The sequence below is a fragment of the Salvelinus namaycush genome, chromosome 1 (assembly GCF_016432855.1).
Source record: "Salvelinus namaycush isolate Seneca chromosome 1, SaNama_1.0, whole genome shotgun sequence".
Classification (NCBI taxonomy): Eukaryota; Metazoa; Chordata; class Actinopteri; order Salmoniformes; family Salmonidae; genus Salvelinus; species Salvelinus namaycush.
This window is the reverse complement of record NC_052307.1, coordinates 74,765,590-74,779,826: the sequence shown is the minus strand read 5'-3', so window position 1 is coordinate 74,779,826 and position 14,237 is coordinate 74,765,590. Positions and strand designations below refer to the sequence as shown.

General features: G+C 44.4%; 1 protein-coding gene across 1 annotated transcript; it reads left to right on the top strand.

Annotated features, from left to right (window-relative positions):
• The first annotated feature begins 7,423 nt into the window (after positions 1–7,423).
• Positions 7,424–13,265, top strand: LOC120048793 (aromatase-like). The gene is made up of 10 exons (XM_038995022.1): positions 7,424–7,625; positions 8,633–8,692; positions 8,788–8,878; positions 9,314–9,468; positions 9,743–9,922; positions 10,207–10,321; positions 11,570–11,681; positions 12,077–12,239; positions 12,651–12,892; positions 13,017–13,265. The coding sequence occupies exons 1-10, from the start codon at positions 7,424–7,426 to the stop codon at positions 13,263–13,265; spliced, it is 1,569 nt and encodes a 522-aa protein (XP_038850950.1).
• Positions 13,266–14,237: the final 972 nt, after the last annotated feature.

Sequence of the window (14,237 nt, the reverse complement as noted above, 5' to 3'; positions counted from 1 at the left end):
TGCATACAGACATACACACACACACACACACACCCTCGCAGTCAACCAGCTCTGGGTTCAACCTCTGTCCCCCTTACAGAGTGATCACACCCTGGGAGATACACTGCTTCCCAAGTGTTTGCTTTCGGAAAGTATTCAGACCCCTTGACGTTTTACACATTTTATTACGTTACAGCCTTATTATAAAATAGTTTTTAAAATGTTTTTATTATAAAAACTTGAAAACTTAAATATCACATTTGCATAAGTATTCAGACCCTTTACTCAGTACTTTGTTGAAGCACCTTTGGCAGCGATTACAGCCTTGAGTCTTCTTGGGTACGATGCTACAAGCTTGGCACACCTGTATTTAAGGAGTTTCTCCCATTCTTCTCTGCAGATCCTCTCAAGCTCTGTCAGGTTGGATGGGGAGCGTTGCTGTTCAGGTCTCTCCAGAGATGTTCGATCGGGTTCACGTCCGGTCTCTGGCTGGACCACTCAAGGACATTCAGAGACTTGTCCCGAAGCCACTCCTGCATTGTCTTGCCTGCTTAGGGTCGCTGTCCTGTTGGAAGGTGAACCTTCGCCTCAGACTGAGGTCCTGAGGTCTCTGGAGTAGGTTTTCATCAAGGATCTCTCTGCACTTTGGTCCGTTCATCTTTGCCTCGATCCTGACTAGTCTCCCAGTCCCTACCGCTGAAAAACATCCACACAGCAAGATGCTGCCACCACCATGCTTCACCGTAGGGATGATGCAAGGTTTACTCCAGATGTGATGCTTGGCATTCTGACCAAATAGTTCAATCTTGATTTCATCAGACCAGAGAATCTTGTTTTTCATGGTCTGAGAGTCCTTTAGGTGCTTTTGGCAAACTCCAAGCGGGCTGTCATGTGCCTTTTACTGAGGAGTGGCGTCCGTCTGGCCACTCTACCATAAAGGCCTGATTGGTGGAGTGCTGCAGAAAGAGTTGTTCTGGAAGGTTCTCCCATCTCCACAGAGGAACTCTGGAGCTCTGTCAGAGTGACCATCCGAGGCCCTTCTCCCCGGATTGCTCTGTTTGGCCAGGTGGCCAGCTCTTGGAAGAGTCTTGGTGGTTTCAAACTTCTTCCATTTAAGAATGATGGAGGCCACTGTGTTCTTTGGGACCTTCAATTCTGCAGACATTTTTTGGTTCCCGCTCCCCAGATCTGTGCCTCTACACAATCCTGCCTCAGAGCTTCACGGACAATTCCTTTGACCTCATGGCTTGGTTTTTGCTCTGACATACGCTGTCAACTGTAAGACCTTATATAGACAGGTGTGTGCCTTTCCAAATCATGTCCAATCAATTGAATTTACCACAGGTGGATTCCAATCAAGTTGTAGAAACATTACAAGGATGACTAATGGAAACAGGATGCACCTGAGCTCAGTTTCGAGTCTCATAGCAAAGGGTCTGAATAGTTATGTAAATAAGGTATTTCTATTTTTTATGCAAAAACTTCTAAAAACGATATTCTCTTTGTCATTATGGGGTATTGTGTGTGGGTTGATGAGGAAATTAATTAATATAATCAAATCAAATCAAATGTTATTGGTCACACACACGTGTTTACCGGATGTTATTGCGAGTGTAGCGAAATGCTTGTGCTTCTAGTTCCGACAGTGCAGCAATATCTAACAAGTAATAAGAATAAGAATGTGGGACCCCAGTGTTGAGGATCAGCGAAGTGGAGATGCAGTTTCCTACCTTCACCACCTGTGGGCAGCCCGTCAGGAAGTCCAGGACCCAATTGCACAGGGCGGGGTTCAGACCCAGGGCCTCGAGCTTAATGATGATCCATTTTAGAATAAGGCTGTAACGTAACAAATTGTGGAAAAAGTCAAGGGGTATGAATACTTTCCGAATGCACTGTAGTGCACTACTTTTGACCAGGGCCCATATTGTGCTAAAGAGTGAATAGGGTGCTATTTGGTACGCATCCAGAGAGACTTCACCGCTCACACCCTCCTTTAACCAACAGCCACTTGCTCTATTGAGCTCTAGTCTATACTGATAGAACAGCAACGGGATGCTGATACCGTTAAAAGGTCAAGTAGTGGCTGTGTTCCTTTCCTCTCCTCCTCCTACTCTACCAGTGCAGATGTCTTCCCAGCTGGCTTGGCAGTATGTTCATAACGACCAGCTGTCTATTGACCTGCTGTGTCCTAATAGCCTTCAATACCCTCCTTTCCCTGCCTCCTTTCCTCACCTCCTTTCCTTCACCAGAACCCTCCTTTCTTAACCTCATTTCCTTCACCAGAACCCTTCTTTCTTAATCTCCTTTACTTAATCAGAACCCTCCTTTCCTTACCTCCTTTGCTTCATCAGAACGCTCTTTCCTCGTCGCCTTTCCTTCAGCATAGTCCAAAATACCTCATCCCCTCCCCCCCCCCCCCCCAACCCCTGGGTTAAAGTTGATGAACAGGACAGAATGGGAACACTGGGGAACAAATCACATTGTGACCTAACTGCAGAGGAGTGAGTGGGCAAAGTGACTCTCATTCCAGACTTTGCAGAAGTCTCTGTCTCTCTCACTCTCTTTCTCTCTCTCTCTCTCTTTCTCTCTCTCTCTCTCTCTCTCCGTCCTCTCTCAAAGGTGGGGAAATCCCCCTTTTCTGCATTTTCTGCAAACCCCCAGAACAGACAGTCAGTGACGCGGTAAAAGGTTAGGGTTCAAAGGTTATGAGTGAAAGGTTAGGGGTGGGCAACAGGGACTCTGTTCAGAGGTCTGTAGTCAATGGACACAATCAACAGAAGTATCCAATGAATACAGCTCTCATTTAAAGTAAAAAGCCACATCCAACTCAACATATGACTTTACATCTAGCAGTTCAGCGTGTCTACATGTTGTAGATATTTCTGTTATGGAACACAGGAGAATAAATACAAGTCTCTGAGCATGGAAATTATATTTTCCTGTTTCAAAGCCAGGTCTGTTCTCAGAATAATCTCTTGTCTTCATCCGACCAGTCCTATTCAATTCACATACCCTGACAAAAATATGTAGAGATAGTCAACTGCCTAAGGATTAAGACTGGATTGACCAGAGATAGTTAACGCCCTAAAGACAAAGACTGGGTTGACCAGAGATAGTCAACTCCCTAATGACAAAGACTGGATTGACCAGAGATAGTCAACTCCCTAATGACAAAGACTGGATTGACCAGGGATAGTCAACTCCCTAATGACAAAGACTGGATTGACCAGAGATAGTCAACTCCCTAATGACAAAGACTGGGTTGACCAGAGATAGTCAACTCCCTAATGACAAAGACTGGATTGACCAGAGATAGTCAACTCCCTAATGACAAAGACTGGATTGACCAGGGATAGTCAACTCCCTAATGACAAAGACTGGATTGACCAGAGATAGTCAACTCCCTAATGACAAAGGTTGGATTGACCAGAGATAGTCAACTCCCTAATGACAAAGGCTGGATTGACCAGAGATAGTCAACTCCCTAATGACAAAGGCTGGTTTGACCAGAGATAGTCAACTCCCTAAGGACAAAGACTGGCTTGAGCAGAGATAGTCAACTCCCTAAGGACAGACTGGTTTGAGCAGAGATAGTCAACTCCCTAAGGACAGACTGGATTGAGCAGAGATAGTCAACTCCCTAAGGACAAAGACTGGATTGAGCAGAGATAGTCAACTCCCTAATGACAAAGACTGGATTGAGCAGAAATAGTCAACTCCCTAAGGACAGACTGGATTGAGCAGAGATAGTCAACTCCCTAATGACAAAGACTGGATTGAGCAGAGATAGTCAACTCCCTAAGGACAGACTGGCTTGAGCAGAGATAGTCAACTCTCTAAGGACAGACTGGATTGAGCAGAGATAGTCAACTCCCTAAGGACAGACTGGATTGAGCAGAGATAGTCAACTCCCTAAGGACATACTGGGTTGAGCAGAGATAATCAACTCTCTAAGGACAAAGACGAGAGAGAAAGGTTACGTTAACATATTTTTCATATATTTTGATCAAGAATTTCAGTCACTGGTTTTTAGAGTGGGAACACGAATGGGAACAAAAACACAGGCTTACGCTGATATAAGGGGGACAGGGATACGATGATACACACACGCACACACACACACACACACACACACACACACACACACACACACACACACACACACACACACACACACACACACACACACACACAGGTATATGCGCCACATGCATGTACCTACAGACACAGACACAAAGACACTTGCTCCAATATCAAATGCCAAAGAATCCATGGTCTTAACCATCAAATGGTCAGTGGTGTCAAGGCAAGAGGGGCCTTCCACACCATCAAAAGGAACATAAAATTCGACATCTCAAATAGGATCTGGTAAAAAAAATAATTGAATCAGTTATATAACCCATTGCCCTTTATGGTTCTGTGGTCTGGGGTCTGTTTACCAATCAAGAATTCACAAAATGGGACAAACACCAAATTGAGACTGAATTCTGCAAAATCATCCCCCGTATACAACGTAAAACACCAAATAATGCATGCAGAGCAGAATTAGGACGATACCCTCTTATCATCCAAATCCTGAAAAGAGCTGTTCAATTCTACAACCACCTGAAAGGAAGTGACTCCCAAACCTTCCATAACAAAGCCATGAGATGAACCTGGAGAAGAGTCCCCTCAGCAAGCTGGTCCTGGAGCTCTGTTCACAAACACAAACAGACCCCACAGAGCCCCAGGACAGCAACATAATTAGACCCAACCAACTCATGATTCCTGACACATTGGAAAGAATTAACCAAAAAACTGTGCAAAATAGAATGTTATTTGGCCTTAAACAGGGAGAACACAGTGGCAGAATACCTGACTGCAGCAAGATTTGTGACATGTTGCAACAAGAAAAGGGCAACCAGTGGAGAACATTTCAATTGAAGGGGCTTTACTGGCATGGGAAACATGTTTACATTGCCAAAACAAGTGAAATAGACAATAAACAACTGTGAAGTCAACAATCAGAATACATACAACCCAAATGTATGTTCATTTCTTTTTATGTTTGTACTTTAACTATTTGCACATCGTTACAACACTGTATATTGCCAGTAATATGACATTTTAAATGTCTCTATTCCTAAACTTTTGTAAGTGTAATGTTTACTGTTCATTTCTGATTGTTGACTTCACATATGTTTCTTGTCTATTTCACTTGTTTTGACAATGTCAACATATGTTTCCCATGCCAGTAAAGCCCCTTGAATGGAATTGACTTGAATCAAGGCAGTCTCTCCGTCAGAACGCAGAACACAGACAGAGGACTGTTTGAACAAGGCACATTCTCCAGGCCCAGTGGGAGGTGAGTGAATTCCCAGAGTCCTTTATACTGCTGGTAGAATGGCACAGATGCCTCAGGGGGAACAGAAAGGCCCTTTGTGTAGATTATACTGAGAAGGATGAGAATATTCTAGATCAGTTAAGAACTATGAGTATAAGTGACCTGGGCCAGGGGTTTCTTCTCCTGACCCCATGACCTGACCAGGGAAAACATTGGGCCCTGCGTACAGGAGTAGGATGCCTAAAGATACGGGTCAATAGACCAGAACAAACACACACCAATGCATACACATTCACAGACATACACATACAAATGCACACAAACACATGGCTGTTTCGGCTCCTTGGTGGTAATTGGAATTTCGGACTATTTGTTTGTACCTCCACAACATATTTGATGATTGTCATAATGTCATATGAATCATCACAATGGTATGGCAGTGCTCTGGTTTTGACAGAACTAAAAGTATTTCCCCTTTAATGACATCCTAAGAGTACAGCTCTGCTTCTCCTCCTACTGGCCAGAAGTGGTACTGCTGGTGAGAGGGTCATACTGCCAATCACTATTAGCTGACGGACTTGGTTTATCTTTCTTCAACTCAATATTTGTTCTTCTCCATTAGTAAGTATCATTGTGTGCACGTCCATAGAGACAAATGCAAAGGAGCACACATGAACACGCACATATACAGTACAAATACAGGTTTGTGTAGGTGCACCATTTAGCCTGAATCCTTTAAAAAGTGTGTAACTGTAAGTCTCAATCAAGTGCACCAAGATGAAGTTATTATATATTTTTAAGCAGAGCAAAAGCATCATAAAAAGTCCTGGGCAGATTCAGATCTCTTGCCTTATCTGCTGTTGCTGTTGCTTCTCATCTCAGATTTGAAATCAACCATGATCAACATCTGAATACTCAGTTAAAGACTCACTACCGCACTCCAACCAAGGTGCATCTCTCTCTCTCTCTCTCTCTCTCTCTCTCTCTCTCTCTCTCTCTCTCTCTCTCTCTCTCTCTCTCTCTCTCTCTTTCTCTCTCTCTCTCTCTCTCTCTCTCTCTCATACAAGTCTAGCCTTTCAGTGACACATCACAGAGAAAACTATTTTATAGTATGTTGAGGAGGGGGACTGAGAGAGATAGACTGCAGTGATGGAGGACTGCATGAAGGCAAGTAGAGATAACACTGTCATAACACAGAACTTCCCTGTTCAGATTCTCTGAGACAGAACACAGGTGCTCCCTCCCCTCCTCTCCTCTCCCCTCCTCTCCTCTCCTCCCTCCCTCCTCTCTCCTCTCTCTCCTTACCTCTCTCCTCCTCTCCTCCCTCCCCTCCGCTCCTCACCTTACCTCTCTCCTCTCCCCTCCTCCCCTCCTCTCCTCCCTCCTCTCACCTCTCCTCTCCCCTCCTCTCTTCACCTTACCTCTCTCCTCTCTTCCCTCCTCTCACCTCTCTCCTCCCTCCTCTCACCTCTCTCCTCTCTCCTCACCTTACCTCTCTCATCTCCCCTCCTCTCCTCCCTCCTCTCCTCTCTCCTCTCCTCTCTCCTCTCCTCCCTCCTCACTTCCCTTCTCCCTCCTCACCGCCTTCCTCTCCTCCTTTCTCACCTCCCTCCTCTCCTCCTCTCTTTGATGTTTGAGGAATGAGAGTTGAGGAATGAGAGAGTCCCCAGCTGCACTAACAGAGGTCAGGGGTCTTTAATGTAGTGGCTGTGGAACACTCCTCTCACAACATGTGCTCATGCTATGAAACCCGACCACCATCTACCTACTCAAGGTCCTTATGAGATGGCGGGATCTAAGATACAAGGTTACACAGAAATTGTTTAAAATCTCCCTTTTTGTTTTGACTTTTGCTTTACCCTGACCTGGCGTGTAACCAGCACGGCTGACTATAAGAGAACCAGTGAGAGTTGATCCAGAACTCAGACCATCAGGAGAAGCCGGTAGCAGGGAGTCTGGCTTGTTGCTTCAGTTTAAGAGTGTGTGTGTATCGCGTCCGTCCCTTTGAGAGATTGACCATTTACATCACCTCGGAAGCAACAGTGTTTCGTCAGTTCAGCAGCTGGTCGTGGAGTGTGTGTGTGTGTGTCATTGCGTCAGTGTGTCTACCATGTGTGTGTGATGGATCTGTTGTCGCCTGTGTGTGGACGTGTGATGGCGGCGGTGTGCTTGGACACCGTCATAGCCGACCTGTTGGTGTCCGAGTCACGGAACGCCACAGCCACCAGGTCAGAGGGCGTCTCCCTGGCAACGGGGTTCCTCCTCCTGCTCCTCTGTCTGCTGCTGGCTGCCTGGCGTCACACCGACAACAACTCTGTCCCAGGTCAGTCACAATAGACTGCTAGTTATCATTCTTATACAATAACAACAAGCTGAATTACAACAGTGACTTGTCCAGCTACAGTTCATTATCTTATTTTGGACTAAAGTGATTCTATAATTGAACATGTTGCATCCAGAGCAGGACTGTTGGTCCAAGTCTATGCAGGGATCTTATCTTAATCCATATGATATCTTCATCTATGCTCAGAGACGGAAGAGGAAGTGAGACATCCCACTCCCTCATTTTTTTCTGGTTCATATACAGTCAATGAGCAGACTCAGCTGCTAATGCATTGGTGCCTACGGGAGAGGGACAGCCTGAGTGGGACATCTTCATTTATCCACCAACTTTGCTGTTCTGTGTGTTAAAGCTGGTACATTACAGGATGAGATCTGTGTTGTGTTTAGCTGCCTGTGCGATTATTTGTGAATGCAGGAACATTGCCTTTGAAAGGTGCATTGTGGACAGCGCTCTACAATGCGTTGCAGATTGAGTCTTGTCCCTAGTCTGACCACAGAGTATTGGCTGCTGTCTATGCTATGTACTACTGCTACTACTGTTGTATTGGCTGGTTTCATCAGCTGTCTCCTTTATAAACTAATAACATATCATATTTGTGATGTTATGCTATGTTATGTGAACTTATGTATTGTATTGATTTGTAACGCTATGTAGTGTTATGCTATGCTATTCTATGCCATGTTATGCTATTCTATGCCATGTTATGCTATGCAACGCCTTGCTATGTTAAGTTATTTTATGTGACCACTCTCCCTCTCTCCCTCTCTCTCTCTTGTTCTCCTCTCTATCTCTCTCTCTCTCTCTCTCTCTCTCTCTCTCTCTCTCTCTCTCTCTCTCTCTCTCTCTCTCTCTCTCTCTCTCTCTCTCTCTCTCTCTCTCTCTCTCTCTCTCTCTCTCTCTCTCTCTCTCTCTCTCTCTCTCTCTCTCTCTCTCTCTCTCTCTCTCTCTCTCTCTCTCTCTCTCTCTCTCTCTCTCGGCTATGACAGGTCCTTTTTTCTGTCTGGGTGTCGGTCCTCTCCTCTCATACCTCAGGTTTATATGGACAGGTAACTACTACAACATGAAATACAACAAATTATAATCTGCTACAATAACAAATAGTAAATTGGAATAATTGATTAAATACATGTTCTATGTACAGGTATTGGCACAGCCAGTAACTATTACAACAGTAAATATGGAGACATCGTCAGGGTCTGGATCAACGGAGAGGAGACACTCATACTCAGCAGGTCAGTACCAGGCAGTCAATCAGGCAGTCAGTCAGGCAGTCAGTCAGGCAGTCAATCAGGCAGTCAGTCAGGCAGTCAATCAGGCAGTCAGTAGCAGGCAGTCAATCAGGCAGTCAGTCAGGCAGTTAATCAGGCAGTCAATCAGGCAGTCAGTCAGGCAGTTAATCAGGCAGTCAGTCAGGCAGTCAATCAGGCAGTCAGTAGCAGGCAGTCAATCAGGCAGTCAGTCAGGCAGTTAATCAGGCAGTCAGTCAGTCAATCAATCAATAATCAATTGAAATATATAAATTAAGATGTTTGAATTTCATTTCACAAAAGCACTTGTAGATTACTTGTAGCCTAGATGACATATGTTATAATACACATTTAGACTTATTTACATAGACTTGTAGACTTCGGAGAGTGAATACCAGTGTACCCACCCTCTCTGTACAGTTCCTCTGCAGTGCATCATGTTCTGAGACAGGGGCGTTACACCTCTCGGTTCGGCAGTAAACAAGGTCTGAGCTGTATTGGCATGGATGAGAGAGGCATCATCTTCAACAGCAACATGGCTCTATGGAAGAAGACCCGCACCTACTTCGCTAAAGGTGACCAATTAGACAATGACTTAATCAATTGAAAAAGATAAGCATGGCATTACAATACCGCTACTTAATTGAACATAATAACTGATTCTAGATATGAAATGGTAAACCATTAGGAGAAGGTTGCTGTGTTGAAATACTATTCTCATATACACAAACTAATAGAGAAGTGAGAAAAACAAAGGTGTCCGTTGTCCAGTCTGTTACTGGCAATATCTTCACAGGATACCGTCCAATATGCTGTAATAAACTGCTGTATCTCCACTGTGTGTTCCAGCTCTGACAGGGCCTGGGCTGCAGAGGACAGTAGACGTGTGTGTCTCGTCCACCCAGACACACCTGGACGCTCTCCAGGGGCTGGACGGACTGATGGGTGGACAGGTGGACGTCCTGAGTCTACTACGGTGTACAGTAGTGGACATCTCTAACAGACTGTTCCTAGGGGTTCCTCTCAACGGTGAGCCACACCACAGCCTTTTATACTCAATAATACTTTACCCAATATAATATAATACATTTGTATTTTATAAGCACATAATATACATTTATAAACACATTTAGGGAACTTTATTTTGACTTCAGGTCATCAGGCTTTTCCATCTCTAGTTGGTAACTCACAGCCATAAAGCCACAAGACCCTGAACAGTATCTCTGAACATCAGTTATGTAAGAACTCAACATTACTTTCCTTTTCTAGTGGGACGTTATTCCACTTGATAACATTTGATTTGATATTATTAGAGAAGGAGCTGCTGCAGAAGATTCAGAAGTACTTTGACACGTGGCAGACGGTGCTGATCAAACCAGATATCTACTTCAAGTTGGACTGGATCCAGCAGAAACACAGGAGAGCAGCGTAAGTCACACAGTTACAAACAGTTAGCATCATTACCAAGGCATCCAGAACATCTAATATTAACAGTTTAAGGATTATATATAGAATAGGGTAACACTTGGATAGTCCATCTGTAGATGCTCTACACTTAGAAAAAAAGGTGTGATCTAGAACCGAAAAGGGTTCTGAAGGCTGTCCCCATACGAGAACCCTTTGAAGAACCCTTTTTGGTTCCAGGTAGAGACTATCAGTAACGTGTCAACTAACTATCTATTAACCCTAACCCTAGTCCTAACCTCAACCCTTATCATAGCCCTAAAATTAACCTTAGTCCTAACCTCAACCCTTATCCTAGCCCTAAAATTAACCTTAGTCCTAACCTTAACCCTTATCCTAACCCTAAACTTAACACTAGTCCTAACCTTAACCCTTATCCTAACCCTAAACTTAACCCTAGTCCTAACCTTAACCCTTATCCTAACCCTAAACTTAACCCTAACCCTAATCTAAGCCTTTTTCTAAACCTACTCCCTCTGCACCTCTCCGGTGCTCCACGTCTACTCCCTCTGCACCTCTCCGGCGCTCCACGTCTACTCCCTCTGCACCTCTCCGGCGCTCCACGTCTACTCCCTCTGCCCCTCTCCGGCGCTCCACGTCTACTCCCTCTGCCCCTCTCCGGCGCTCCACGTCTACTCCCTCTGCCCCTCTCCGGCGCTCCACGTCTACTCCCTCTGCCCCTCTCCGGCGCTCCACGTCTACTCCCTCTGCACCTCTCCGGCGCTCCACGTCTACTCCCTCTGCACCTCTCCGGCGCTCCACGTCTACTCCCTCTGCCCCTCTCCGGCGCTCCACGTCTACTCCCTCTGCCCCTCTCCGGCGCTCCACGTCTACTCCCTCTGCCCCTCTCCGGCGCTCCACGTCGCCTCATTATGAGACCTGGACTCCATCACTTCAACGATTCCTCCCTTATATCTGTCACTCCCTTTGGTTCATTTCCCAGGCAGTATTGATTATGTGTTTCATGTCAAGACCCTACTCTTGTTTTGTATTGCTTCATTTTCATTGTTTTATTACTCACCATCTGCACCTGCTTCTCCACTCCCAGCATCTTCGTTACAACAATGAACACTTAACAGCACATTTCACACATGACAAATACACAATATACATATAAAATTCTACCAAATAATGTTTTATTTAAATATATACAGCAATACATTAAAGTTTAAAGTATTAGTGTTAATGTATAACTCTGTTGTTGTGTTGTAGTCAGGAGCTGCAGGATGCTATAGAGAGTCTGGTCGACCAGAAGAGAAGAGGTCTACAGGAAGCTGACAAACTGGACCACATCAACTTCACTGCAGACCTCATCTTTGCACAGGTCAGTCCCTGACCTTGCCGTTACCCTATCCCCAACACTAACCCAAGCACAGGTCGTCTGCACAACTTAAAGACTGCCTTAGCCCACTGAGACAAAGATCTAGGCATTAGGCAAGGCCCAAACCCAGGCTTAACCAGGGGTGGGGTCAATTTCATTTCAATTAAGTCAATATACATTTATGGAACTTTAGAATTTCAGTTAACTTCCTGAATTGACTGAATTGAAATTTAATTGATCCTAACACTGGGGCTGACCCCAGCCCATGTCCTCTGCACAATATTATCATCTATTCTGCCGGCTGTTTCCACTTTCTTATGTTAAAGCATGTAGAACAATAACATAGCCTGAGTAGCCAAAGTGAGTCAACTAATCTGACGTGTGATTGTGTGTTTCAGAGCCACGGGGAGCTGTCAGCTGAGAATGTGAGGCAGTGTGTATTGGAGATGGTGATAGCAGCTCCAGACACTCTGTCCATCAGTCTGTTCTTCATGCTGCTGCTGCTCAAGCAGAACCCTGACGTAGAACTACAGCTCCTAGAAGAGATAGACACTGCTATAGGTGAGTCCCCACTTCACAATCTGTTAACATAGAGCTACAGCTTTTAGAAGAGATAAACACTGTTAAATTCTGTCTTTGTGTCTTTGAGCAAGGTACTTAATCCTAATTGCTCCTGTAAGTCGTTCTGGATAAGAGTGTCTGTTAAATGACTCAAATGTATAATAGGTCAGACCTTCACAATCTGTTAACATAGAGCTACAGCTTCTAGAAGAGATATACACTGTTATAGGTGAGGAACCTCCTGCTGCAGCTTTTCTCTTTTTACTAGTTATAGGTCAGGAGCCATCAAACCCAGACAACTACAGTACTTTCCAATTGAACTAAACCCTCTCATTTGATATTTTAGGGGTTCATGTAGCTGTATTGAATATGTGGCAGTTTGAAGACCATCTCCCTCCTCTCTCAATGTAGGTGATAGGGAGCTCCACAACTCTGACCTGCAGAACCTAAGGGTCCTGGAGAGCTTCATCAATGAGTCCTTAAGGCTCCATCCCGTGGTGGACTTTACCATGCGCCGGGCACTGTCTGATGATGTCATCAGTGGCTACCGGGTGCCGAAGGGGACAAACATCATTCTGAACATGGGCCGCATGCACAGATCAGAGTTCTTCCTCAAGCCCAATGAGTTCAGTCTGGACAACTTTGAGAAAAATGTAAGAGAATAATCAAGACTATCACAGGGAGAAATTCATCTGCACCCTGAGGTGTAAAGAATTTGACGAATGTATTAATTAATTTATTTCTCCCTGTCGCTCTCTCTCTCTCTTGCACTCTCAGATACCTAATCGTTTCTTCCAGCCTTTCGGGTCCGGTCCTCGATCCTGCGTTGGCAAGCACATCGCCATGGTGATGATGAAATCCATCCTGGTTACGCTGTTGTCACGGTACTCTGTGTGTCCTCATGAGGGCCTGACCCTAGACTGCCTCCCACAGACAAACAACCTATCACAGCAGCCCGTGGAGGAGGAGGGGGAGCCTCACACCATGAAGTTCCTCCCACGACACCAAGCCAGGAAGCAGTCTTAGAGCAGGGCTCAGACACTGGTATTGCATCCCAAATGACAACCTATTCCCTCTGTAGTGCAATACTTTTCACCAGGGCTCACAGGGCTCTGGTCAAAAGTAGTGCACTATGTAGGAAATGGGGTGGTATTTGGGACAAAGATTGCATTTTAGGGCTAATCTTAAATTAATACTTACTTCCCATATATGTAATATGTCAGTATTTTATTCATATTTGTATGTTCGTTATTTTGTACTACAAGTTATTTTGTGACGTTTTCTATGATAATAGGTTATGTTCCACGAGCACATGTCTTTGTAACCAATGGTATCTGTAATAAGAAAAGCTTGTTGATTCACACACCATTGTAATTATAGAATCTGAACTGTACATTCACACTTTTGAAACTAAATGACACTGAAGTGAAAATAAATGGCATATATTGTTATATTCAATCTGTTCAGTTTATTCATTAGATGTCCTTGGACCCATGGATGTTATAACTGACTGTCCATGAGATCAACATGATATTTTAAACATACGTTGAAGCTATACAGTTTAAACAATGAAGCTATAATTTGGGTTATGATGTTAGACAGTTGAACTAAGCTCATGAGACATTTACAGCCTTGTATTATTGTTCATCATTGCCAATCTTTAGGCGTGCTCATTTAACCCCTTATCTCCTGTATAGGAGTATGCCCTTCATCCTACTGTCTCAGTGAGAAGGGAACAACAGGTTCCTGTTTTGCATATTTGTCCTGAACATTTTTGCTTCTTTAATATGAGCGATTTGGTGAGTTAGATTTCCATGTATCTTTGTTGGTAGGTAGCCTTAACCAACAAAAATATAAATGCAACATGCAAAAATGTCAACGATTTTACTGAGTTACAGTTCATATGACAAAATCAGTCATTTGAAATGAAATCATTAGGCCCTAATCTATGGATTTCACATCACTGGGCAGGGGCACAGACATGGGTGGGCCTGGGAG